General features: G+C 38.3%; 2 protein-coding genes across 2 annotated transcripts; one reads left to right on the forward strand and one right to left on the reverse strand.

The window, feature by feature from the left end:
* The first annotated feature begins 9,062 nt into the window (after nucleotides 1-9,062).
* On the forward strand, nucleotides 9,063-10,889 carry LOC135475586 (complement C1q-like protein 4). The gene is made up of 2 exons (XM_064755512.1): nucleotides 9,063-9,165; nucleotides 10,312-10,889. The coding sequence occupies exons 1-2, from the start codon at nucleotides 9,063-9,065 to the stop codon at nucleotides 10,887-10,889; spliced, it is 681 nt and encodes a 226-aa protein (XP_064611582.1).
* An 11,936-nt stretch (nucleotides 10,890-22,825) lies between these two features.
* LOC135475587 (complement C1q-like protein 4) lies at nucleotides 22,826-24,784 on the reverse strand. Its single transcript, XM_064755513.1, has 2 exons — nucleotides 24,691-24,784; nucleotides 22,826-23,598 (listed from the first exon to the last, which is right to left on the reverse strand). The coding sequence occupies exons 1-2, from the start codon at nucleotides 24,782-24,784 to the stop codon at nucleotides 22,826-22,828; spliced, it is 867 nt and encodes a 288-aa protein (XP_064611583.1).
* Between the last annotated feature and the right edge of the window lie 3,097 nt (nucleotides 24,785-27,881).

Genomic DNA, 27,881 nt, shown 5'->3' on the forward strand with positions numbered 1-27,881 from the left:
GATCTGATTTGTTTGTCAACTGAACTCACTTTGTCCCTGGCACCTGACAGATGACCTAACAATGCACAGCAGCAGATTGAGGGATGCAGTTTTCAGATGGTTCAGTCTCTCATTATTTTCCATGGACCTATGCCGTTCATAGGCCTAGTTTCCAGGATAACATCAGTATCAACCACTCTAATTCGTGTCTGTTTATTTTCAGTGGACCTAATTTTGTAGGCCAATCTTCCTCGTTCTCTTTTCAGTTCTGGTGGAAGATCAGTTCTAACTGACATTTTCTTTCCTCGCAAAACGGACGTCGCCTGTAAAATCTTGTCCCTGTCACTTGTGTGCACCAATCGCATTATGATGGGCTGATGTGGGTTGGTATTACTTGGATGACTTGATTTTGGTAATCGATGAACATTGCCGATTTGCAGTTTTTGTGCCCATTCTGCATCTAGCCCCATTTCGGTTGATAAAAATGTCCTGATAAACTGATGGGTATTTTCGGTTTCACTCGTTTTAGGAACGCCATAGAAGAAAAGGTTGTTTTTTCTATTATGTATCTCCAGGCGAAGTAATTTTTTCTCCAATTCTGCGACGTAATTCATTAGTTTTTGTTCTGTGGATGTGATGGAATTTTCGATTTCCTCTACTTTGTCACTTAACATACTAACACTGTCCTCCACATTCGAGAATTTTCCTTCCAGTTTGCTTACCCTCTCGTTTATCTGTTTCACATCCTGTTTAATGTTTTTCACATCTGACTGAATTGAAACAAGTTTCTGATTTAAGGCTGTGTTCATAGTCAGGATAGTTGCATGTAAATCAGCAAGTGTTACTTGGACAGAGCTTGGATTCTCACTGGCAGTGGTTGTTTCCTCAGGCTTGGGTGAGGTTGTTGTTGAAGCAAATAATGTCCTCGATTCTCCTTCGTCTCCAGCTTCATTATTTGATTTACCCATTCTTCTGGTACTCGCCTGAGTTTTTCTGCTTGTTGGTTTGTCTTTTGGGGGCATCTCTCACCTACTTTTAGGGCCTATTAAGTGCGTAAAATCCCTGCACACGGCCTCAGATAAGCCAAACCTTTTTCACCAGTCAACAACTCTGTCCGCCATATTGGATCATATTAAAACACTAAAATTGTGCAATAAAAGTTATCCTTGAATTAAAAACTGCATTTCATTTAAACAATAATCTTGTTTCTTTTTACGTCTCCATGTTAGTAACTAATGTGATACAAAAAGCTACAGAACAAATACAATTTTTGCCCAAGGTAAGCGGTCTGGGATGCAATAAATAACAGCACATTTTAATCATAATGTAAACACTCATAATGCCACTGATAGAAATGAGACATCATACAAATATTACAATTCAAAACATAACTAAATAAATTTATTATTGTTCCAACGTCTGGTATTCTGTTCTTTATTTGAATAAACCAAAAATATACGCCAGATAACAGAAGTTTATGAAAATGTGAATGAGAATGAGAAGCTCTCATTGACAGACCTGACGGAAGTCACTGAGCAAACTACACCGAGTTATCTGACATAAAAGTACCAAAGCTGGTCAAAGAAATCCCCTCGGACTTCTAGGCTCATCTTATTAACGGTGAGCAGCAACTGAGTGAGAAAGGCAAAGATTCAATACAAAGATAAAGACACGAGTGATGTGAGTCTACGTCCTAGCAAACTTATTAGCGTCCAACTTGCATCTTGGGTACAAAAGTAATAAATTATTAGTGTATCTGACAAGACATACAAAAAATTACCTGTACGAGCCGAATCTCACTGAAAGATATGCATTAACCTGAATGAATTTTAAGGTAATCCTGAAATAAAAGTTAAACCAATTAACTTTGGCACACAGTCAACCCCGAAGCCACTGAGCTTGATAATAATGAGACGGTAAGGATTCGCTGCTGAGGGGAAATGTAAACGTAGAAACACCGAAAGTTACCTATCACCATGTTTAAGCTCTCTGATAAGCCTAAAAACTCCAATCCTTTTTTTTAACTCCGCATACATTTTGATGTCATTTATGAAAACTGTTGTCAACTTTAACTCAACCATGTCTCACCATCACGCGGAAATTACCTTGTTATCTCCAACATATCCCAAGTACAACCTGGAATGGCCACGGTTTGTTTAGCTACATCTGCTCCATGTAAGCGAGGCTATAACAATTCGTCACAATGGTGTAGACAACAGAGGGTTACGTAGTACATACTCAGTATGATATTCTTTAGTTCTTCCAAAAATTCACAACACTCTGACCTATTTCAACAGGGAGTTCTTATTCCACACGCTCATGTACATAATATACATAACAATGTGTAAATTCTTATGTGTCTTTCCCCAGTGTTTCTTACACACTACGTCTGCTTCCCAGTCAGATTACCTTGGGCCTTATTATGGACGGTAGAGGAGGGCTCCAGGATCTTGCAGGAACTGATCAGGATGGTGCACGTAACGTTGCTGGACGACCCCGGAGGACTCGAAATGCTTGGGAGACGCGGAGGTACAGCAATACACTGAGGTGCTGGTAGAGTCAGAGAGCTTGGAGCACTTGGCGGTACAAGGTGGACCTTCTGGCAGACAACATTTCCGGGAACTGCCTCAACCGACAATACTCAGGACGCTGTGGCCACATCTGTGGTCAGAACCACTGACCGGTACTTCTACAAACCCACACCTGTTATTTATTTATTTGATTTTTGTTTTACGCCGCACTCAAGAATATTTCACTTGTACGACGACGGCCAGAATTATGGTAGGAGGAAACCGGACAGAGCCGGGGGGAAACCCACGACCACCCAGACCTGTTGGCCTTGACCACATCATCACAAACATCAATGACGGGTACAACACAGAATATGGCGTTTTCACTGCTCTCGTGCCAGGGATCTATTCCATCAACTACCACGGACGAACCAAGAAAGGCAGCAACAAAGAAGCCCAGGTGGATCTGACCCAGGACGGAGAAGTCGTCAACTCGGCCAAGGCAGAAGGTGATTGTGTCAAGGCCTTCAACTCCGCCGTCCTCTACCTTGGCCAGTTTGAATAAATAAACGAGCCAGTTTACAATTCATTGAGTTCTCTCCTAAGTTTACTCTCGGGCTTGTTTGCATGAAGCACAGTGCAGTATATTATGTATATTCTCTGTAAAACACATTTTGACTGTAGATACACATAATAAAGTTTACAGAGTGATTTTAACACGCTGAGTCCAATAATATAAATATGTACACTTATTTCTCAGCAAAATCAACGAAATTCCATGTCACAATTTTCTTTATAACTTCCCCACTACAGTTTTCAGTGTCATTCTGATCACATTTCAGTGAAATTAAAATGTCTATGTCATGAAACAATTCTCTGCATTTTGTTTATTATTTTTGCTTATATTGTTTTCATATTAATTTCTTGTTGTTTGTTAACATTCTGCAGGATAGGCTATAATTATTGTTCCTTAACATTGCATTGATACAGACCTGTGGTATGAACAGTTAGAATGAAACCCTGACAAAGGTAAGCTCTCTGGGGTCTGGCTTTCAACGGTTACATGTGACTTTCTGCCAACTATAACATTGTTGCTCAACTATTGCTCTAGACTTACACCCTAAACTATAGTCTATTATAATGTTCATAAAGTATGTTCGAAACTCAGAAACTAATGCTAGGAAATAAGAAACGTCTGCTGTGGTCTTTCTGTTAGCATAAAAACAAATAAACCCACAATCGTCGTGTAGAGCGACTTCAGAAGAGCCATTCATCCAGAGCTGCACAAAGCTCCCAGGTGTCAGTCACCCAGACACCCAGACACCGAAATCCGGCATTGGTAATCGCTAATGCTAAAATTATAGCAGTCGTCGACAATTGCAAAGACATTTCTGTCCCGGTCTTGGACAAAAAATATCTAGATTTCTCCACTTTCGTAGTTCGTGAGACTTTGGAATTAATCGATGGAACTCATAGAACCATTTACGTATAGTTTTGTTTGTTGAAGATAATGCCCTTTTCTCCATTCATATGGTGTGCAAATTTCTGAGAATGCTCTTTAGTAACTTGCCAAAGGTCGATTGTTCACCTTGGGCATTCCGGTTTCCTTTATTCAGTATTCAATCGGCATTCCATGCCAGGTGCAAATACTTATCTATAAGCTCAAACAGCAATCAAATAAATACATCATTTCAGCTACTGGAGGTGAACTGTATTTCAATAATCTGCTGGGCGCCGTCGCATAAATGAAATATTCTTGAGTACAGCGTAAAACACCAATCAAATAAAGAAATATTCTTGAGTACAGCGTAAAACTCCAATCAAATAAATAAATATTTCAATAATCACGAGAAAATCTCAAAGAACATATGCATACTCATCATCAACCATAAAAGCGATATTGGTATACCAGGCTTAAGGTGTTGCATGCAAGACAATCCATGTATCAACCGTCATCCGTTTAAAGAACATTCCTTTATCAATTAAAAAAGAGCAGCCATAAAAAGGAACAAAAAAAAGAGCAAAAAAAATAGATCGTCAGCTGTTACATGCTAGGAAAAATATTATTACTTCCGGTTACGTGTGACCTTTTGCCAATTATAACACGGTCGTTCTGGCTTTAAGGCTCTGTGTAATGAAATAGAGCAGTATATAAAGTAAGAAATCAGGACAGATTCATTGCCCCCATTTTTGAATGATACCAGAAAGACAAAAATGTATCTGAGATACCCTTTGATTTCAGCTGTTTATATTATGGACTTTTATTACAATTTTATTACAGGCGATGCTTATTACGGACAACAGCCTCGTTGACTCCTGTGGTTATCGCGCTAGCTCGCTGCAACCATCGAGGCCACGACCAGTGTTCGAATCCAACTCTCGTTGTTTAGGATTTAAGTGAAGTGGTTTGTCATATATCTGGCGAAAATCAGTGGTCCATTCCGGACGCTACGATTTCGTCAACCGGTAAACTTGACTTCCATCAAAGAAGTGAGAAATTCTTGAGCACAACGCTCATCATCAATAATTCATTCATATACAGACATTAATCATAGCTACATTCTGGACACTCCTTCTATATTCACTTAGAGCAGAACTATCGGACTACTCATCGTACAATCAAGGACATTTTGAGCGAAGGAGTTTGATGGAATCTCCTCGACAAACTAAAGTTTTCGTTCTAAATGGATATGGAGTTACATCTATCATCAACTGTTACATGTACATATACGGTGTGAGAGTAAAGGTGGTAGTAGATGTATTTCATGACTTTCATGGCTTTTCATGTTATATGATAATTTCTTGCCACCTTTCGACAAATAATCTTTTATTTATAAGTATTTCAAGAGTAATTCAAATGAAAGAGCAATGTTTTTGTACGTGATTACTGTTCTACAGATCTCCATTTGGTGTGCACGCACTGAATTTCTTTTCCAACACAAACAAATCTTCCGGCTGTGCAAGTAATGATGCGAGCCAGAAACCCTTTCTACAAAGCTGTCGCTTTGCACCTAAAACCTTCCTTGCGTCTTTCTGGTATCATTCAAAAATGGGGGCAATGAATCTGTCCTGATTTCTTACTTTATATACTGCTCTATTTCATTACACAGAGCCTTAAAGCCAGAACGACGGTGTTATAATTGGCAAAGGGTCACACGTACCGGAAGTAATAATATTTTTCCCATCATGTAACAGCTGATGATCTGTATACGAATATTTCATACACTTCTGACACATGGCGCCCGAGTGTTCTTTTTTTCACTCCTTCCCCAGGCGCATTTACCTCCTCAAGATGTATTGTCGTGGAAATTGCGCCAGGCGCAGCTTGAGGCTGCTTCATACAAAGGGTCCCTGGGTTCATGTTGATGCTTTTTTTTCGGCTAAACAGGAAAATTTTCCAAAGACTCTGGTGTAAGAGCAGTTTTTGCGCACCTGTGGCAGACAATTTAACTTATTTGTTATAATATATATGTACATACAAACTGATTGTATAATTTACCTATACTATGCTAAATGATATTTGTAGTTTGTGCTGTAATTGAGAACAAGTTCAAAGGTATCAAACATTACCCGTTATACATTACCGGACATTGGCATGCCAATCGCCAACCGTTAAACTGATAGTCGTATGCTAATCAGCAATAATCCTTCACGCAGGTAGTCGGATAAACTGGGAAAAATATTATATACCCTGCGTTGTTTTGAAACGTTTATTTGGATGTTTTCGACTGGTCTTTTCAACAATATTAATGTGTAACGCAATCAGAAAGCGTTCGTTTACATCCTTCATGGCCCACCGTCGATGTGTCTTGACAACGGAATTTCCCGATCGTCTGAACTTCCAGGACTGGGCGGAGCCTAGGGCGTGTCTGATGAAGTTCTAGATCCCACTGATAGATTATGAGATAGCCTTGCCTTATTGTTTGTTTACGAATATTTTTCAATTATAAGTAAGTATTAGACGGAATTAACGTCAGGCATTCAGATTAACTCAGAGGAACACGATCGCTGTCACCAGAAGTCGCGACTGAGCTAGTTGCTCTACTTACTGCTTACTTTGGGGCTTACTCGACAGTTTCAGTCTTAAGTGCATGTTATCTTTCCTTCTGTCTGTTCAATACTTCCTTCTCTCAAGTTCAACTTATCCATCTCTCTATCCTGTACGCATCCTCTCCTTTTCTCTCCTCTGGCCTTTCTCTTCTACCGGCACTTTGAACTTGAAGTATGGGGACAGATATTATTGTGCATCATCATCATTAAGTGAAATATTCTTGAGTACGGCGTAAAACAACACACAAATTAATAAACAAATACAATATTGGTATACACCAATGCCACAAAGTCACAGAATTATAAAGGCATATATTTAGGCATATATGAAATATTTAGGCAAATGTGAAAAGGGAAATATAGAATATACACTGACGCGGTCATCATATGATTTGAAGGTTATCAAAGGTTTATTACCCTGGTGAGCACAAGGCGTAACGGCTACATTGTAATTTGTTACTACCTAATGCATGCGAGATATTTTAATTAAATTTACATATTACCTCCTGAGTATGAAGATATCAGAACGTTAATCTTGATGTCATAATATGATAAGACGGCATATGGAAAAACATGTCCCACATCGTCATCGTTTGATTCTTTCACAATACTCCCTTCCTAATTACAAAGCTGATTGTATCTGTGGCTATTTTATCAGTTTCGGTGTGACATATTACATATAATATTCTAAATATAAACACATCAAACGTTTAGTCGTCATCACTGACAGGAGACACAAGTCGTTTAAAATAAAAACCCAAGGACACCTCCATAGAGACTCGTTTTCCTCAGCAGTACATGAAAGAGAACTATTGATATATTTGCAGCCAACTGCGCGGCTTCAACGCACGTGCAAGTACGTCATGTTAAGACGCACGTGCTCAACACATTAGTCGCGTTTCGCGTTCTTTGAATTACACATTAAAGCAGTATAACGACGTTCGTGTAAGGGGCTAAAATGAATTTCTATCGAAAATCGTCATTATATGATACATCATTGAGAATATAAGTACGACGTTAAAACCCAAGCACTCACACACTCACTCATTACGAATATTAATATGTTTATTTAACTGGTGTCTACACCGTATTGAAGAATAATTTACTAATACGACGGCGGTCAGCATTCTGGTGGGACAAAGACCCATGAGCATCCTCCGAATGCTGAAAGACGTAGGAGTTAGAATGAGTAATTGTGTTGCGCTAACACGCTAACCACCAGCCTTATTACGAATGTCCTATACGTCCAAGTCTAACATCAGTCAAATGTAGGATTATTCTGACAAGGTTAACACGCGACACATAGATAAACACAGCACAGGTATGCATTCCTCTGAAATACAAGCCAACAGTTTGAGGGAAAAAAATTAATTTTCAGTGAACCAGACAAGGCCTAAAAACAAAACATACCATTAACTTTGATTTAAAAACATCCTTTTGTATTATATGTAAAAGCTACTGTTTCTGCAAGTACAGTGATACAAAAAGCCATAAATAGTAGCATAAATGAAATTTCCACAAGGTAGTGATAAAAAGTCTATTGTATAAAGAATACTAATATTTTTTAGGCAAGCATTCCGATATTAGTGTATCCAATACAGGCGAAAACAGTTATGTTAAAACATAAACAGTGTCTCCATACGCACTACATGATGTGGATGAAATAACCTTCCTTTGTTTAACACCACGCGCAAGCGGGTAAAACATATATCAAGAGTTTAACCGTTTATCAGTGCGTGTACTCAGATTACGTCATCCTTAACAGATAAATTATGAATTGCCAAAAAACACGAAATGGTGTTATAAAATTCATCCTGAATTTAAAAACTGTAATTTGTTAAGCACAAATTTAGTTATAAATATATCTGAAACAATCAGATGACACAATTTCATCAAATAACCTTTACAAATAAACCTAACTATATTCAATAAAAAAAATATTGTTTAATTATGAAAACAATCATCAGATCAGTAAATGTCATTAAATCTTACATGACAGTGAAATGGATGAACAAAGAAATCATCTAGGACGTCCAGAAATACCTATACTATGATCAGCTTCAATTAAATGTCAGAGGCATAAAATTAAGACACAAGAAGTGTAGCTCTACATCCCCAATGCTCTTTTCAAATTTGTTATCGTTCAGCTGGCAACTTAGTACAAAAGTAGATAACAATGTATCTGATAAGGTACGAAAACAATGATATATAGTAAATGGGTATTCGTGTATACCTGAAAAAGCGAAATATGTAATAACGTGATTCTGTATCTTATTAAACTCCAGACCTTGTTTCTTTTGAAGTCTCCATGCATAATGTTTGTGTTCAAAAACATAACAAAGCCAATAGACTTTCCGCTGCAAGTAAAAAGTCGCCTCAAGGTAACTTATGTGGTCCCCACCCTACTCAGCGTGTATATAAGTGACCAGGTTTACCGAAACAACACAAACGCCTCTGGAACAGTTTTACAGAAGACTTTTTGGAGATAGAATTATTTGTGAGTCCTCAGATCAACCTACAAAGATGACGTCTCTGACTCTTGTCACGGTGGCCGTCTGTATGTTCGTCATTCCTGCATTCGGTGGCTGGTCTCCATATTACTACGAGCATGGTCCACACGGCTCAGGTAAGGTTCAACTGTCTGGCATATCATGCCGTGGAGAATGTTATACAATGAGAATTATTTCATTACAAAGATAATAACTGTATAGCTGGTTAAAAGAAGGGTATGTATATGTATGCTTGGGTTTTACGTCGTACCTAGCAATACTTTATTGTTATTGTCATTTGACTATGAAGAGTCATTACATGTGTATGCATATACCGCGTCTTCTTGTGGTAGCGTGAGTCCATGTCGTCAATGGGCTGTCCCTATTCAAGCTCCATGCCGAAGACAGCATAACATGAAACCCTACCTCGTCACATTATACTAAACAGTGGGTCAACCAGTAGTGTTCCCTTGCTCCAGTCTTTAGGTGATGAGCGCCAGGCCATACAGCAGCAAATACCATTTAGAGCCTTTTGCATGACCCGACCAGGGTTTGATCCCAGGTCTCCCGACTTTAATCCACGAAGCGGTCAGACGGATGGATGTGGTCCGGTTTTAGATAACAAGCCTAATGAGATTTAGGTCTAAATTAATTACCGTTTAACAGATACTTTATGTGGGAATTAATCGCACACAAGGGATAAGAATTTTCTGCTGAGTAGAAATGAAAGCACAGAAATATAGACCAGAAACTTATCATCATGTTTAGGCTACATAATACCTTTGTAACCTGGAACAGTTTGTTATTACTGCTCCATGGAAGTGAGGTGATAACATCTATCACCATGGTATAGCCTTAGGGCTTTGAGTAGTTTGTGTTAGGCTAGCGAACCTTCTTCAGGTCTTCCAAAAACGGACACTTTGTTTCATTTGGTTTTTTGCACTCAACTGTTTTCTTGACATTCGTATACAAGCCATCAACAAACAAGGACGTTCCAGGTCAATATTCGCAAGGCCAATTCCCCAAAACGACATATCACACAAAACACCCAAAAACTAACATAGTATACAAATTACAAAAACATGACGGAATCATGAAAAGAGAAGACGTCAACAGTTTTCAGTGATGTTGGAAAGACATAAGGTCTTTAATTCTCATACTCAGAGTTAAATTCAAATCGTGCACCATACCAGAATATCAGTTGTCGATAACGAAATATCTCATTCTTCAACTTTTAGGACACACTACGTCTGCTTTCGAATAAGGTTATTCGTATTTTGCAGGAACCAATCAGGCAGGAGCTGGACGACTCGGAGGTGTTGGGAGACGAGGAGGTGCTGTTGGACAAGGTAGACCTTCTAGCCGACAACTTCCCAGGAAACTGCCTCAGCCGGAAGTATACGTCAACCCTCAGGACGCCGTGGCTACATCTGTGGTCAGAACCACTGACCAGTACTTCTACAAACCCGCACCTGTTGGCTTTGACCACATCATCACAAACATCAATGGCGGGTACAACACAGAATATGCCGTCTTCACTGCTCCTGTGCCAGGAATCTATTCCATCAACTACCACGTACAAAGCAAGAAAGGCAGCACCAAGGAGGCCCATGTGGATCTGACCCAGAACGGAGAAGTCGTCAACTCGGCCAAGGCAGAAGGGGATTGTGTCACGGCCTCCAACTCCGCCGTCCTCTACCTTGACCAGTTTGACCGGCTCAGTGTTAACGGTCGTGAAGGAACCATCATTGGCTGTGAGAATAACGGTTTCTGTAGCTTCAGCGTGTCTCTGGTTAAACCAGGTAGATTCACGGATCTAAAAGTCTCCCGAGCTACACCGGCACCTTACGGAAGACGCTGAACCATATTTCTTGTTTGACTTCCCAGAAAGACAGTCCTAAAGCACATAAATCCTTTACGTCCAAATTCATTTTCATGAAATTAAACAAATTTCATTCCTTTGTTTAACACGGTCCATTGACAGTTTACAAAGTCATGCTGATCATATTTAATCATATTAAAACACCTGTTTTATACAGCACCCCATTGGTAAATGTTCTTTGTCGTATAACTTATTGGCTACTCCCGTACTTTCAAAGAATAGTAGATAATGTCTATGCATCGAAAGTGTTGTTTGTAATTTGTATTCCCGTAAAGTGCATGCAAATTGTGAAAGTAGCTAGACATAAAAGTTAACAAAGTCATCTTACCACGCCCAACGCTTTGATTCATAACTACACTTATGAACCGACATATAACAGTTTTTCGCTGCCATGTTGATTATATTAAACTGGGAATAAACTACGTGTTTCAAGAACCAGTTCATTGTCCTTGTTTTGTTTACTGCATGCAGGTGATGATTTATTGATGATGATTTATTTAGTAGGCACGTTTTTACGTTTACCATTTTACGGAAAGAGCTACAGGTATGATTGATTTATTCAATGTTTTTGAAACACAGCTATATATGATGTAGAGCAAGTCTGAAACTTGAAACCACATCTTTCAAAGAAACAACACTTTGTTTAATTGTTTATCCTGGTTTCTCATTGTTTACGAAAGAATGTTTTACCTGTCTTACGAACGTGCTCAGTTTTATGGATAAAGTGAGACGAAGTTCTCTGGTGTAAACCTTTGGCAAGCCACGGACGAACATTCCCACTTGTGACGTACAGATAGGGTATATAATTTGAGAACCAATAAGAAAATTGTGCTTTTGTAGCTTGAAAACTTTGGGAAAAATTGGTCTGAACGGGAGAGGGTAGAACCCTCAGACACTTACAACTGGTTTACAATTGTAAAGAATACAGTTGTGCATGCATTCGTCTTACCAATACCAGTGGTCATGGGACAGTCAAACAAGTTCTGGAGGAGCTTACTGTGCGAAAAGTATTGGATGACTTTCATAGAAATAACGTTATTCTTCTTGTGCCCAAACATATCAGCCCTTTCTCAAACAGAGGAGTATATCTGTGCGTATGCCACAACTGTACAAAAATTCCAAAAATGCATCAATCCCCAACACAACTGCAGAACCGTTCTTAAACCCTGCACACTTCTCACTGAAGAACTAGACGCCCAAATACATATATCGTATCAACCTATGTCTACTTGGAATTTTTCCACTCTCTATAATATTATTCCTTACACGGATTTAATTGAAACAATTTTATCACTAATTGTAACGGTGTTTAATAAAACCGGTCACCGCTGTGTCACTTGAAAGGCAACAAAGCTTTCTCCAGTTCAACTATATACAAGGGTCACCATTCATAAGGGTAATTCGTTGTTCAGAAAGTTCAATGAATTTCTCATTAATAACACTTATGTGAAATTAGGGGATATATATCAACGGTGTATATTTATTCCGATGAGTACCAATTGTGCTCTCCTTTTGGGTGATTTCGTACATCTAATATGGTCCTTTATTTGTACAAAGACCAAATTTATTCTGTTAAGTGTACATTCCAATACCAATCACCAGCTGTTAAGTATACATTCCAATACCAATCATTAGTTGTTAAGTATACATTCCGATACCACTCAACAGCTGTTAAATGGGCATTCAGTCATTAGTTGTGGACATTGTTATGCTTATCCACAGTCGCTAGGAAAGCATTCGCATACCAGCTGTAAGCTGGTAACTGGGCATAACGTACATGTATAGCAATCATCGGTTACCAAATGGACATCTGTGAAGAAAATGTCAACGATTTATGCACATTCGTATATGCGTGTAATCAGACGTTAAAAATACATTCGCACACAAACCACCACTGATCGTTTGGGAAGACATACGTGTTTTAATTTTCAACCGTTAAAATGGACATCTTAAGTCATAAAAAAAACTCCAAGGATAAATTCAAAATAACATACAGGTGTAAAATGAATGGAATACGGCGATGATTGTTGACGATGAGCATCAACGCTCATTGTTCCTTCTTTAGGTAGTGAACAACAACACATTTAAGCAAAAAGCTCAGATATTACATTTTATACGCAACACCAGAAAACTTAAGAAAAACTGTATTTAAAATTTTTTGAATTCAATATAGTTATTTGTTTGGATTTTGAAGTGGGTTTCTCCTGACCATAATGTGTGTCACCGTGGAAGTTTCTCTGAACGAACTGAATTTTGCTGAGGAGATACCGCCAGGGATACATGTAAAAGTGCAGTATTCCAAATTACTGCGGATTACAAGCATGCAGTATGGTTCTTGGAGCCCACTTATGCAAATTAATCTTAAACTGCTTGAGTATAAACTACAAATCGGATGTCTTTCACAGAAGATTTTCTCATGCGATTTGTGTTGAAAGCGTCGTATTCAAAAATAAATCTGTTAACTTGAACGGAAAATCTGTTGTATTGTGTTATTATAACACAATACAACATAATATCCTGTTAATCTAATACAACCTTTATGTTGAAATAATATATGTGTCATATTGAACAGAATGATCTGTTGAAATACCAAAGGCATTCTAGCATCACTCAAACAGCAGACTTTCTGTTAAAATTAACAGATTAGTTTTTAGTTTGTATCTTCACCAAACTGTAAGACATTCAAAAGGCCATTATTCTGCTGGGGACTTCGTGGCCGAGGTGCTCAACGTGCCAGCGCTGCGCAATGACCCAGAAGTCTCTCACTAATGTTGTCGCTGTGAGTTAAGGTACAGCTCATGCTGGCTTCCTCTCCAGCCGTACATGGGAAGGTCTGCTAGTAACCTGCGGATGATCGTGGTTTTCTCCCTGGCTCTGCCCGCTTTCCTCCATCTATAATGCTGGCCGCTGCGGTAAGTGGAATACTCTTGAGTTTACCAAGTAAAACACCAATCCAATAAATAACACAAATAAATCATTACATCACTGATAACCCTTGATCTCCATAACTGTTGACAATTAAACTTTGCTGACACTTAGGTAAGATCCAAAACATTTTAGACAGGTTCTACCAATTCCATAAAACTGTAAGTTTGTCAGTCATATGGGACGGAAATCAAAACAGAAGGAATCATTTGTTGGCCTGCATCAAACGTCTCATGAAGTAACGTCTAAATATGACCAAAGATTCGAGTCTGTGATATACCGTATTAAGCGAAACACAGCTGTTCAGGACTGCTTGGCCGGTTTACACGCCCAAGCAAACCACTGCACACGATCATCTCTAGTTTACATGGCCTTTATTATATTTATGAGTTTTTTACATGATGACGATCCCCAGTATATAATACCTGTGCAACATTTGTAGTTTTCGGTAATGGAGGAAAAACACCTTAAGGGAGAGAAGCGTGAAAGAGGATAAACGAAACCTGATGTGATCTTAACGTTATGTACGTTCGTCTCATTTAATTTAAGTTTTGAAAATTTGGTCCTGATTATTGAAAAGTATCCAGGCGGGAGTTTTTTGCATACTAAACACTGACTGATAGAATATGATGTACCAGTTATTTTACACGGTTATACATATACCGTATCAGCCTACGTCTACTTGGCATTTCTCAGATCTGTATAATACTAATACTATACAGATCCTTACACAGATTTAATTGATAGAATTTAATCATTTGTTGCATCGGTGTTTAATAAAGCCTTCTTCAGCTCTACTACAGATAAGGTTCACAGTTCATGAGATGTGTCATTGTTATATACACCACATATAAACAGTGTACATTCATTCCGATGAGTACCAACTGTGCTCTCCTTTTGATGATCTCAAAAATCATTCAGCAGTGTAGGAAAAACAACTTAAGAAAGACAAGCGAGAAAAAGAATAAAGGAAACCTAATGTGGTGTTAACTTTATGTACCATCATTTCATTTAATTTAACTGCTGAAAATTCAGTACTGATTGTTGAAAAGTATCAAGACGGGAGCTAGTTTTTTCTTACTAAACATTGACTGATAGAATGTAATATAGCAGTTCAGGTGATGAGTCAGATATTATACATCACTATACCTTATAGATGCTGACATAGATCTCCACATTGCTCAACATCTATTACAGGGAAACCTTGTTTGTATTTTCCAGCACCAATTTCTTACCACAATTTATAAAATGAGGGCATTTTTGTTTTCATCTTTCTTTAACAAACCTTTGAGGTTCCGACCTGTCTGATTTGATAAACAGATTGTAAGATCATATACTGCTAAAGACTCATAGTTGTACGTGGGTTCAGTAATAATTATGAAGTCAAGGCATCACCACGTAAATGTGGATCGAAAACTTGTGCAGCCTTTTTTTACATTTTTCCTTTCATCAGCACTTTTTTGCCAATTGTTACGACCCAAACTGTCTGTATTATAAAGAGATGGCTTGTTCGAAATACACGACAGTTTAGCCGCACAAAAAAGTAACCAAAACCAGCAGATTTTATTTTACAACAATTTATTAGCTTAACAAGAACAGATAATAAGACTTATACAAATACTAAAGTACTTAAGTTTAACAAGAAAGGATAGCAGTATCTATACAAATACTAAGGTACTTACGGTGTCAAGTCCAAACGGACGCATATATTCCACAATATATACCACAAAGGCATAAATGCTCAGAGGCAAATTCACAAGAGGGAAATTCCACAGTATAACTGAGTGTATGACGAAATATACATAAAATTCCACAGACAGGGTCCGTGTACTAATAAGCACTGTGTATACAAGAGCACAAATTAAACATACAAGTTCAGACTGAACAAGTGCTCGGTGGAGATAGGATATAACAAAGCCAGAGGCTATAAAGACACCAAAATTCAGCACAAATGGCCTACTAAGGTAATACACAGCAAAAGCATCCAAGCTCTCAATAATTCTCCTTTCTCTCCGTTCTCTGTTCTCTCCTCTTCACCTGCTTTCACAGGTCTTATATAGCCTGGTGGAATTGTCTAGAATAAGAAAATTCCTGAACACTTGATGTAAACAAACAGGCACCGAACTGAGCGCATTCTGGAATATTCTAAGGTAGAGGCAGGCAGCAGGCGCTGAACTCAGTGTATGTAAACAGTGGCAAGCTAAATTTAGAAACTGACGGCAGTCGTCCACATAACATGAGTGATATAGGGATGTAAAATTGCACTGTACGTGTATTATGACATAAGCCGCTGAGCTCAGATTGGAACGTCATGACACAAATGTTTCTTTTTTCACGTCATGGCATCTGGGTGTAAACTATCAAAGATGTAGAAACAGAAACGATGTCTATAAAGTGTGCGAAATAACACTTTCATCACTGAGGAAAATTCCGATAGTTCACCTTTATATAAATCACAAAAGCAAATCTGACAAGTAAACGAACTCAAATTCTTTTATTTGTAGACATAAGCAGTATGAAATCATATTACTCCCAGAGGCAAACGTACCGGCGGTGGTGTTGCGTGAAACACTCGATGTTGTTTAAAAGGTAATCTCTGTTTAACATGTATATTTGCACACGGCCCGCAACTAACAGCGGGATAGAAGAGTGAACCTTCTTAAGGTCTTCAAAAAACGGACACATCGTTTCATTTAGTTATTTTAACTTAAGCCATTTTATCACCAATCAAATCAGTTCTGAAACATATTCAGATCTGAAGGAAATCTTGGATACAGCTGTTTGAGTTCTGCATGTGTTACCTTGCCCCAGAGGGAACAGTCCTCTCGTTTAGAATATACAGCGACTGAGTTCATACTGTAGGTAACAAGCTGACAGGTAAATGACATGGATACCACTATGTTTGTATCGACTCTCCTTGTCTGAGGCCGGCCTGTCTCACCAGACTCGCTCTTAGAGCTCGGTCGCCCTGAGACAAGTATAGCTGCATTCGAGATCACACGCCTTTCTACGTGTACCCAGACAAGACTCGTGTATAGATGGGCGCCATCAGCGCAGTTATTCGACCCTAGATCTGGGGATAATTGTTGATAGAGGAGTATCAGATATTTAATAAGTATTTTCAGATTCCTTGAGTCTAAATCTCTACCAATTAGATAAAATCAAGAAACTGCCTGCATCCGAAATAATCGAAAACATCCAAAATAAAAATGAACTATTTACTCAAGTATTAACTAATGAATATTAAGTTATCCAACATTGCGGCGCCCACCAAAGACGACATGGTTTTTTTTTAATTTTGATTCATGATTGTTCCGCTTAACCCGGGTTGTGGATACGGGCTGTGTCTTCATCGTGTTGATTTAGATCGCCACAATGGATATATAAACAGTTCCAATCAAAGCGCAACTGGGGTCCATGTATTATTATCGATAACTTATATACTAGCAAGGTACACGGTTTCAATACTGATTTCACTCGTTCGCCTAGAACATGCCTTGCGCCTTTCGGGCATCATTGAAAACCGCTGGCTGCTTCCCTCTGATTCCGTCCTATTTTCGTACTTTATATATATTTTTAGTTCTTTCTTAGTTTGTGTTAAACGACATTCTGGGAATTGACCTTGCCATTATTGACCTGGAACGTCAAACTTGGTGGTCGGCTAGAACGAATGTCTGTTTCGACGAGTGGATTAGATAGGTGAACCTCGATATCTCACCTACTGAGAGAGGTTTTGCATTTTAAGTCATTGTCTCAAAGCAAACATTTTTATAGTAATTAAAAATGTATAGCCGAAATGATGTTGAGTCACCAAAACAAACAAGCGATTTTTCCTGTCGTCAGCTGTTAAAATGACATTCGTCTCCCAATCATCAGCTGTTTTACGAATTCTTATGCTAATATTAGTTTTTAAGTGGACACGGGACCTCCGCGGGCTCAGTTCTTTAGCGCGCTAGCGCAGCGTAATGACCCAGGAGCCTCTCACCAATGCGGTCGCTGTGAGGTCAAGTCCAGCTCATGCTAGCTTCCTCTCCGGTCGTAAGTGGGAAGGTTTGTCAGCAACCTGTGGATGGTGGTGGGCACTACCCGGTTTACTCCCACCATAATGCTGGCCGTCGTCGTATAAGTGAAATATTCTTGAGTACGGCGTAAAACACCAATCAATTAAATAAATACATTAAGTGGACATTTGTGTAGCGATTCTCGCTCGGGCACTCGCTGGCTCAGTCATTTGAGGTGTTGGATATCGATGTGGATCACAAATTCTTAACCTTTAAGGGCTCAAGCTTTTACTTATCGTCCGCTTGGTTTGCCTCGTAACTAGTAAAGTGCTATGGTTTCCTCCGGGCTCTGCACAATTTCCCTAACCATATGTTTTCCAGAGGGATAATAGAACATTCATTTACTTTACTGTAGGTATATGGTAGCCTGTCCCAAGATTATTTACTACATGTACATAAGGTCTTGAAATTGGAAATTGCTCAAACATAAATGGCATAGTCCGAACTGCTTTATTTTTGTTAAGCATTTATTTTTGAGAACTTTTCATTTATATTATAAGCATCAGGTGATGAAAACAAAGCTTTACAGAAAAAGCCAGAAGTTTTTAATAAAAAAGAAAAGTTTCTTCTAAACACTTTATCCCTTATCAGATCAGAGGAAAGCAAAAAAAGCAAACAAACAGATTTGACAATAAAATCCAACTCAATTCAGGCATGTATGCATGAGTCAGGCCTATCCATAGTGTAACAGTTATTACATATAGGGCAAAATTCCATCCATAAAGATTACCTATAATGTAATAATGAATCCATTATGTGTAGTAAGTGCTACCCGTATAATGTCATACCCTTGACAAAAATAACATTTGGCATAAATTCCTGTACACTGGAATGTAAAGTAGAAAGCACAAAGTACAGAAGTAGCTGAACGACTTCAGTTGAGTTTGGGATAGTTTATTTATCGTCTATTATCCAACAAACCAATGTCCATTTAGCCACTGGATAACGATTCATATCGATGTAAGGTGTTGAAATGCATAATTCTTTTTCATTTATTTATTCATTTACTTATTTATTTATTTGTATATTAGGTAAATTGGTTGATTTTATGATCAATACATCGGTATTTCAGTACATGTCTGCAGCTTTACTTGTGCACAAATCTCCTATTATTGTTATATTTACTGGAAGAACTGTTCCCATTAGGTTCTTGTAGAGGAACTTAATATCACTACAACAATCGACACAACATCAAAGTATTCTATAACAACCCATACTCTGGAGAAAACATCAGCCCTTTCTGAACCAGAGGGATATATCTGTACGTATGCCACAACTCTACAAAGATTCCAAAAAGGCATCAGTCCCAAGTTCAAGCTCGATTTACGGCGGAATCTGGAAGCTGTACCACCAAACTTGTAGTTGCTCTCTTAACGAAGGTATTACAAAAAGTACAGTCAGAAAAAGTACTTCAGCAAAAACAACACAAAAACTCTCTTGAAAACTGCTAACGTCTCACTGAAGAACTAGACAGTCAAATACATATAACGTATCGTCATATGTCTACTTGGGATTTCTCCACTCTTTGTACTACAATTCCTTACACAGATTTAAATGACATTCGATATACAGGTTCTACCAAGTCCATAAAACTGTCACTTTGTCAGTCATACGGGACGGAAATCAAAACAGAAGGAATCGTTTGTCGACCTACATCAAACATGTTAGAAGTAACATCTAAATATGACCAAAGGCTCGAGTCTGTGATATACTGTTTTGAGCCAAAGCCAGGTGCTCAGGATTGCTTGGAGAGTTTACACGCTCAAACAAACCACTGATCACTACCATCTCTAGTTTACACCAGCTTTATTACATATATTAGTTTACTATATGATGACAATCTTAAATACGGGTACAACATTTGTAGGTGTACGATCACAATCTCCCAGTTAGCAGCGTTGTCTAAGCTACATGGTAACGTTCACTACCTAAAGTGTTGTTGAAGCTACATGGTAACGTTCACTACCTAAAGTGTTGTTTAAGCTACCTGGTGATGTTCACAACCTAAAGATGGAACAATGAGCGTTGATGCTCATAGTCCTGACAAGGCTAAGGTACCATCGCCATTTTCCATTCAGTTTACACTCGTATGTTAATTTGAATTTATCCTTACAGTTTTTTTTTATGACATAAGATGCCCATTTTAACGGTTGGAGATTTATATACGTATGTCTCCCCAAAAGATCAGTGATGACTTGAAAGTGAATGTATTTTTAAGGACTAATTACAGACATATAGGAATATGTATAAATAGTTGACATTTTGTTCACAGATGTCCATTTGGTGCCCGATTATTGCTTTACGTTATACCGCTGAAGAACGAAATATCCCACGTGGCTGGTGACCCTTGTATGTAGTTAAACTGAAGAGGGCTGTGTTGCCTTCGACGTGATGCAGCAGTGACCGATTTTATTAAACGTCCATACCATTAGTGATAAAATTCTGTCAATTAAATCTGTGTAAGGAATTGTAGTATGAAGAGTGGAGAAATCCCGAGTAGACATATGACGACACGGTATATGTATTTGACTGTCTAGTTCTTCAATGAGACGTTTGCAGTTTTTAAGAAAGTATTTGCTGTTGTACAGAAGTAGTTTTCTCTGACTGTACTTTTGCAATACCTTCGTTAAGAGAGTAAGAGTTAAAAGAGATTTTTTTGTAAAGGTTTCGAGCTCCGAGAGGACAATTTTCTAATTAGCTCTTATATTTATGTTTTTCGGCTCTGAAGACTTCGGACCAACTTTTGCAATACCTTCGTTAAGAGAGCAACTACATGTATAAGTTTGGTGGTACAGCTTCCAGATTCCGCCGTAAATCGAGCTTGGTCTTGGGATTTATTTTTGTACAATTGTGGCATATGTACGGATGTATCCCTCTGGTTGAGACAAGGCTGATGTTTTCTCCAGAGTATGGTTTGTTATACAATACGTTGATGTTGTGGCGATTGATGTACTGATATTCAGCTCCTCTACAAGAACCTGATGGGAATAGTTCTTCCAGTAAATATAACATTATTAGGAGATTTGTGCACAAGAAGAATAATTTGAAAGCCATCAATATGAAGGTTATCAAGCACCTTTCGCGCTGTAAAGCCCTTCAGAACTTGTTTGACTGTCTTGTGAGCATCGGTATTCGTATAAAGGATTGGATACACGAATTTTTTCTTTACAACCTTGGACCAAATGTCAATGTCTGAAGGTTCTACCTTCTCCCCTTTAGATTAATTTTTTCTTAAGAATTCAAGCTCCGAAAGGACAATTTTCCAGTTAGCTCTTATATTTATGTTTCCCTGCTGTGAATACTTCGGACCAATGGCCATAATTTACAACATTAAGGTTACTAGTCATGAGATGTTTCCAGGGATTGAAACTAAAGTCTGACGATGCACAGTCACAAATGTATCGCCCAAATGTATACTTAGACGCGCAATTATATCTCTTGGATGCGATGTGTTCGGTGTATTAGTGGGAATTATGCATATTTGGACTCGTATGTTGAAACAGAAAGTGTAGAACTGGACGTTGCTCAATATTTTAAGACAAAGTGCATAGAATAATGTGCGTAGAGCGTGTATGCAATATGGTTGTTTTAGACAAACCTACAGGATAGTTCACAGTCATATTGCTCTGAACCGACTTCCTTAACTTCCTCACACCATGGCACTCGAACGGCTGTGTTGTGTTAATGTCGTGTTATTGACTAGATGTTAGGTTGCCAACGGGTCACATTCTGCAGAGAAATATACTGCTGACAACTTGTATATATACAAATGTCCTTTATAATTCTTGACAACTGGTTTAGTTTTAACCGTTACCGACTGAGGACTGGTACATTTTACCATTAGAGGGTGAGGGCTGGTATATTTTAATACTAACGGGTTTGAATTGCTTTATATTGCCATCAGCGGGTGAGAACTGGTATATTTTACCGTTGGCCTTTGTAGACTGGTATATTTTACCATTAGCGGATGAGGATTGGTATATTTTACAATCAGTAGGTGAGGATTGGTATATTTTACCATGACCGAGTGTAGACTGGAATACGAATTTCGGATGCATCTTTAGAACGTTTTAGGAGATCTTCATGATCCACTGTAATTATTCACACCAAAAAATGCCGCTTTAATTGTTTTCATTCTTAAAGAAACACCACCAGCAAACCATTTTAAATTATTGTATACTCTTTCTGATTCTTTGGGCGGTGGATGTTCTTTGTCTCTCCGTTTTGCGCTGTCAAACGTTCGTTGAAGACCAGTTGTTTACCACCAATACGTTGTGCATATCTGTACGTCACATGTGGGAATGTTCGTCCGTAACTTGCCAAAGGGTTTACACCAGGAATTCCGTTTCACTTCATGCATAAACCTGAGCGCGGTCGTCGGATAGGTAGACGAGTCTTTAGTAAACAATAACAAAACCAGTAAAAATATTTAAATCAAAGTATTATTTCCTTTAACGATGTGGTTTCAAGTTTTAGACATGTTATACATCATATAGGTCTTTTTCGAAAATATTGAACAAATCATACCTGTAGCTTTTACCTTGAAAATGACAAACGTAACGCACCTAACAGAATAATCAGTAAATCATCACATGCATACAGTAAACAAAACACGGAGAACGAATTAAGTCTTGAAAAGGATATTTTAATTCCACCTTAATATAGTCAACATGACATCGAAAACTGTTACATGATGGCTCTAGAGAACATTTTAACAGAGGAAAGTTTGTTAAAAGTTGATTAGGAATAAGTGTAGCTATGAATGATGACGTTGGGCGTGGTAGATGTTTGTTTACCTTTGTGTGTAACTATTTTAACAATTTGCTTGCACTTGACTTGAGATACAAATTACAAACAACACTTCAGATGCATAGACATTATCTCTTTGAAACTGCGGGAGTAGCCAATAAGTTATACGACAAAGATCATTTACCATTTGTCCATTGGTACAGCTCTGGGGATTTTCAGATCTGTGAATCTACCCGGTTTAACCAGAGACACGCTAAAGCTACAGAAACCGTTATTCTCACAGCCAATGATGGTTCCTTCACGACCGTTAACACTGAGCTGGTCAAACTGGTCAAGGTATAGGACGGCGGAGTTGGAGGCCGTGACACAATCACCTTCTGCCTTGGCCGAGTTGACGACTTCTCCGTTCTGGGTCAGATCCACATGGGCCTCCTTGGTGCTACCTTTTTTGCTTTGTACGTGATAGTTGATGGAATAGATCCCTGGCACAGGAGCAGTAAAGACGCCGTATTCTGTGTTGTACCCGCCATTGATGTTTGTGATGATGTTGTCAAAGTCAACAGGTGCGGGTTTATAGAAGTACTGGTCAGTGATTCTGACCACAGATGTGGCCACGGCGTCCTGAGGGTTGACGTATACTTCCGGCTGAGGCAGTTTCCGGGGAAATCGGTCAGAAGGTCTACCTGGTTGGGCACCTACTCCCATTCCATTACCTCCAGCACCTCCAATGCCTCCGGGCCCACCGGCACCTCCAATGCCTCCGGGCACTCCAGCTCCTCCGAATCTTCCAATGCCTCCGGGCCCTCCAGCACCTCCAATGCCTCTGGACCCTCCAGCACCTCGGACTCTTCCAGCACTTCCGAGTCCTGCACCACTGTCACGTGCACCATCCTGATTAGCTCTTGCAGGACCCTGGCGCCCTCCTCTACCAAAGGGACCTTCAAACGGGAAACCTGATTAGGAAAGAGATATAGTGTGAAAGAAACACTGAGAAATGAGACGCATAAAAATTAACATATTGGTGCTGAATTATGTACATGAGTGGCCATCAGAGACCAATCAAGTCATTTACCTGGCAGCTTGTTACCTACAGTATGTACTCGGTCGCTATATATTCTAAACGAGAGGACTGTCCCCTCTGGGGCAAGGTAACATATGCGGAACTCAAATAGCTGAATCGAAGATTTCCTTCAAACCTGAATATGTTTCAGATCTGATTTGCTTGGTGATAAAATAGTTAAATAAGTTAAAATATCCTAATAAAACGATGGGTCTGTTTTTGGAAGATCTGAAGAAGGTTTGCTAGCCTAACTTTAATTACCCCAAACCCTGAAGTATATACATTGGTAATAAATGTTATCACCTCACTTTAGTGGAGCAGTTATAACAAACTGCGGCTATTTCAGGTCATAAAGGTATTATATAGACTAAACATGGTCAAGGGTTTCTGTTGTATATTTCTATTATTTCATTTTCATTTAGCGGCAAATTCTTACCCCTTGGGTGCGATTAATTCCCACGTAAAGTATCTGTCAAACGGTAAATATTTTAGACTTAAATCTAATTATTACAGAACATAAATGTTTTAAACTGAGGGAATGTCCATGTATCTTAGGTAATTTACATATATGGTCTATCTTACGATCTGTTATCTAAAGGCGGAGTATATCCATACGTCTGACCGCTTATTAAAGAGCGTCAGTCTTAGAGCATGCAAACAGGACTGGTTGGAGCTGTGTTTAGTATATGTGACTTGGTAGGGTTTGATGTTATGCTGTCTTTCACATAGTGCTTCAGTGGGGGCAGCCCATTGACACCATGGACTCACGCCACCACAAGAAGACGCCTTATATGTACACACACGTAATGACTCTTCATCGTCAAATGATAATAGCAATAAAGTATTGCTAAATATGACGTGAAACCCCAAGAATGCATATACATACCCCCTTTTAACCAACTATTTAATTATTGTCTTTGTAATGAAATAATTATCATTTTATAACATTCTCCACGGCATGATATGCCTGACAGGTATATCTTACCTGGACCATGGTTGTAGTAAGGTGGAGACCAACCACCGAATGCAGGAATGACGAACATACAGACGGCCACCGTGACAAGAGTCAGAGACGCCATGTTTGTAGGTTGATCTGAGGACTCACAAGTAATTCTTCTCCAAAAATCTTCTGTAAAACTGTCCCAGAAGCGTTGTGTTGTCTCCGGTACACCTAATCACTTATATACACGCTGAGTAGGGTGGGGACCAAATAAGTTACCTTGAGGAATGTTTTATTTGCAATATACGCTTTGATGTTATTGAAAAGAAATAAGAAAAGAAGCAAGGTTTACTGTTATCTAATATGCAATTTCAAATCAATGGTTATGGGATCGAGCTTATTTTTAACTTTAGGCTTAAATGATACTATACTGATTATACCTAAAAACAGGAGATTACACGTCTTCTGGTTTCATCATTATACCGAATGTTTGCTTTTTGATGCTCTTTATAAATAATAATTTCGGGACGTATGAGATGACTGTTTGTTTAACCTTCGCATTTTCATATGAGATTTAATGATAATTTTTTATTTGATGATTGTTTGCCGCTGTCAGTGTAATTAACATGCATGCTGCTCTTAGCGTATATTACGACAAAATCAGATTTATCAGTGTTGAGTTTTCAAAAAGGTTGACTATATCTACACTGATATTGAGCCTAGTCATCGACTCTGTGCTGTTTTAGGATGTAATCTGTGTTATAACTGTGGGTTGTAAGCCAAAAGAAATAAAACGACTGAGGAAGTATACTGTGTGATACGACAATGACGGGTAAGTGTTGACGAAAAAAAAACATCGCCTTAACCAACTTTTTGTGAAATTAGACAGCTCGAGATCTCAAAAGTTTTTTAATCAAAGGTAAAAAGAAACATGCTGTGATTTTATAGATTGTGGTAAGAAATCGTTGTTGGAAAATACAAAAAGGTTTCCCTGTAATAGATGTTGAGCAATGTGGAGATCAATGCCAGCATCTGTAAAGTATAATGGTGTATAATATATGAATTTAGCAGCTCATGAACTGAACTGCTGTATTATATTGTATCAGTATCAGTATGTTTAGTGTGAAAAAACTAGCTTCCTTTTGGATACGTTTCAGTAATCAGAACTAAATTTTCAAATTAAATTAAATGAGACGAACGTTAACTTTATAAAATTGGGTAATACCATATATAAACAGTGTACATTTATTCCGATGCGTACCAATTATGCTCTCATAATTCATTCAGTAGTGTAGGAAAAACAGCTAAAGGGAGAGAAGCGTAAAAAAGGATAAGGGAAACATGATGTGGTGTTAACTTTATAAAATTGGGTGATACTGTATATAAACAGTGTGCATTTATTCCGATAAGTACCAATTGTGCTCTCCTTTTGGTGGTCTCATAATTCATTCAGTAGTGTAGGAAAAACAACTTAAGGGAGAGAAGCATGAAAAAGGATAAGGGAAACCTGATGTGGTGTTAACTTTATAAAATTGGGTGATACTATATATAAACAGTGTACATTTATTCCGATGAGTACCAATTGTGCTCTCCTTTTGGTGGTCTCATAATTCATTCAGTAGTGTAGGAAAAGCAACTTAAGGGAGAGAAGCGTGAAAAGGGATAATTGAAACCTGATGTGGTGTTAACTTTATAAAATTGGGTGATACCATAGATAAACAGTGTACATTTATTCCGACGAGTACCAATTGTGCTCTCCTTTTGGTGATCTCATAATTCATTCAGTAGTGTAGGAAAAACAGCTTAAGGGAGAGAAGCGTAAAAAAGGATAAGGGAAACATGATGTGGTGTTAACTTTATAAATTGGGTGATACCATATATAAACAGTGTATATTTATTCCGATGAGTACCAATTGTGCTCTCCTTTTGGTGGTCTCATAATTCATTCAGTAGTGTAGGAAAAACAACTTAAGGGAGAGAAGCGTAAAAAATTATCAGAGAAACCTGATGTGGTGTTAACTTTATAAAATTGGGTGATATCATATATAAACAGTGTACATTTATTCCGATGAGAACCAACTGTGCACTCCTTTTGGTGATCTCAAAATTCATTCAGAAGTGTAGGAAAAACAACTTAAGAGAGAGACACGTGAAAAAGGATAAGGGAAACCTGATGAGGTGTTAACTTTATAAAATTGGGTGATACTATATATAAACAGTGTACATTTATTCCAATGAGTACCAGTTGTGCTCTCCTTTTGGTGGTTTCATAATTCATTCAGTAGTGTAGGAAAAACAACTTAAGGGAGAGAAGCGTAAGAAAGGATAAGGGAAACCTGATGTGGTGTTAACTTTATAAAATTGGGTGATATCATATATAAACAGTGTACATTTATTCCGATGAGTACCAGTTGTGCTCTCCTTTTGGTGGTTTCATTATTCATTCAGTAGTGTAGGAAAAACAACTTAAGGGAGAAAAGCGTAAGAAAGGATAAGGGAAACCTGATGTGGTGTTAACTTTATGTGCGTTCCTCTCATTTAATTTAATTTTTGAAAATTTAGTCCTAAATTGTTAAAAAGTATTAAGACGTGAGCTCGTTTTTTTCATACTAAACATTGACTGACAGAATGTAATATAGCAGTTCAGGTGATGAGTCAGACATTATAGATCACTATACTTTACAGATGCTGGCATTGATCTCCACATTGCTCAACATTTATCACAGGAAAGCCTTGTTTGTATTTTGAGACACCAATTTCTTACCACAATTTATATAAGGAGGGCATTTTTCTTTCTACCTTTCGTTAACAAACCTTTGATATCATGAACTGTCTGATTTTATAAAGAGTGTGTTAGGTCATATACTTTTAAAGGCTCGTAATTGTACAGGGTTCAGTAAAAATAATGAAGTTAATGCATTACCAATTAAATATAAAAGGGTTTCACTACGATCCCGGCATGTTGGTCGAAAGCTAATGAAACCGTTTACTTTTGCGTGGTGATGCCTTGACTTCATTATTATAAGTTAATAAGGTTATTTTCCTTTCATCAGCACTTCTTTGTCTTTAAAGGTCCGTCTTTGTCGTATCACACAGTAAACTCCCTCGGTCGTTTTATTTGTTTTGGCTCACCACCCACAATTATGACACAGATTACATCCTAAAACAGTTCATAGTCGATGACTTGGCCCTAACATCAGTGACAGAAGACTGGTTAGGTTTAGATGTAAACCTTT

This window comes from Liolophura sinensis, chromosome 9 (genome assembly GCF_032854445.1).
Source record: "Liolophura sinensis isolate JHLJ2023 chromosome 9, CUHK_Ljap_v2, whole genome shotgun sequence".
NCBI classification, from domain to species: Eukaryota; Metazoa; Mollusca; class Polyplacophora; order Chitonida; family Chitonidae; genus Liolophura; species Liolophura sinensis.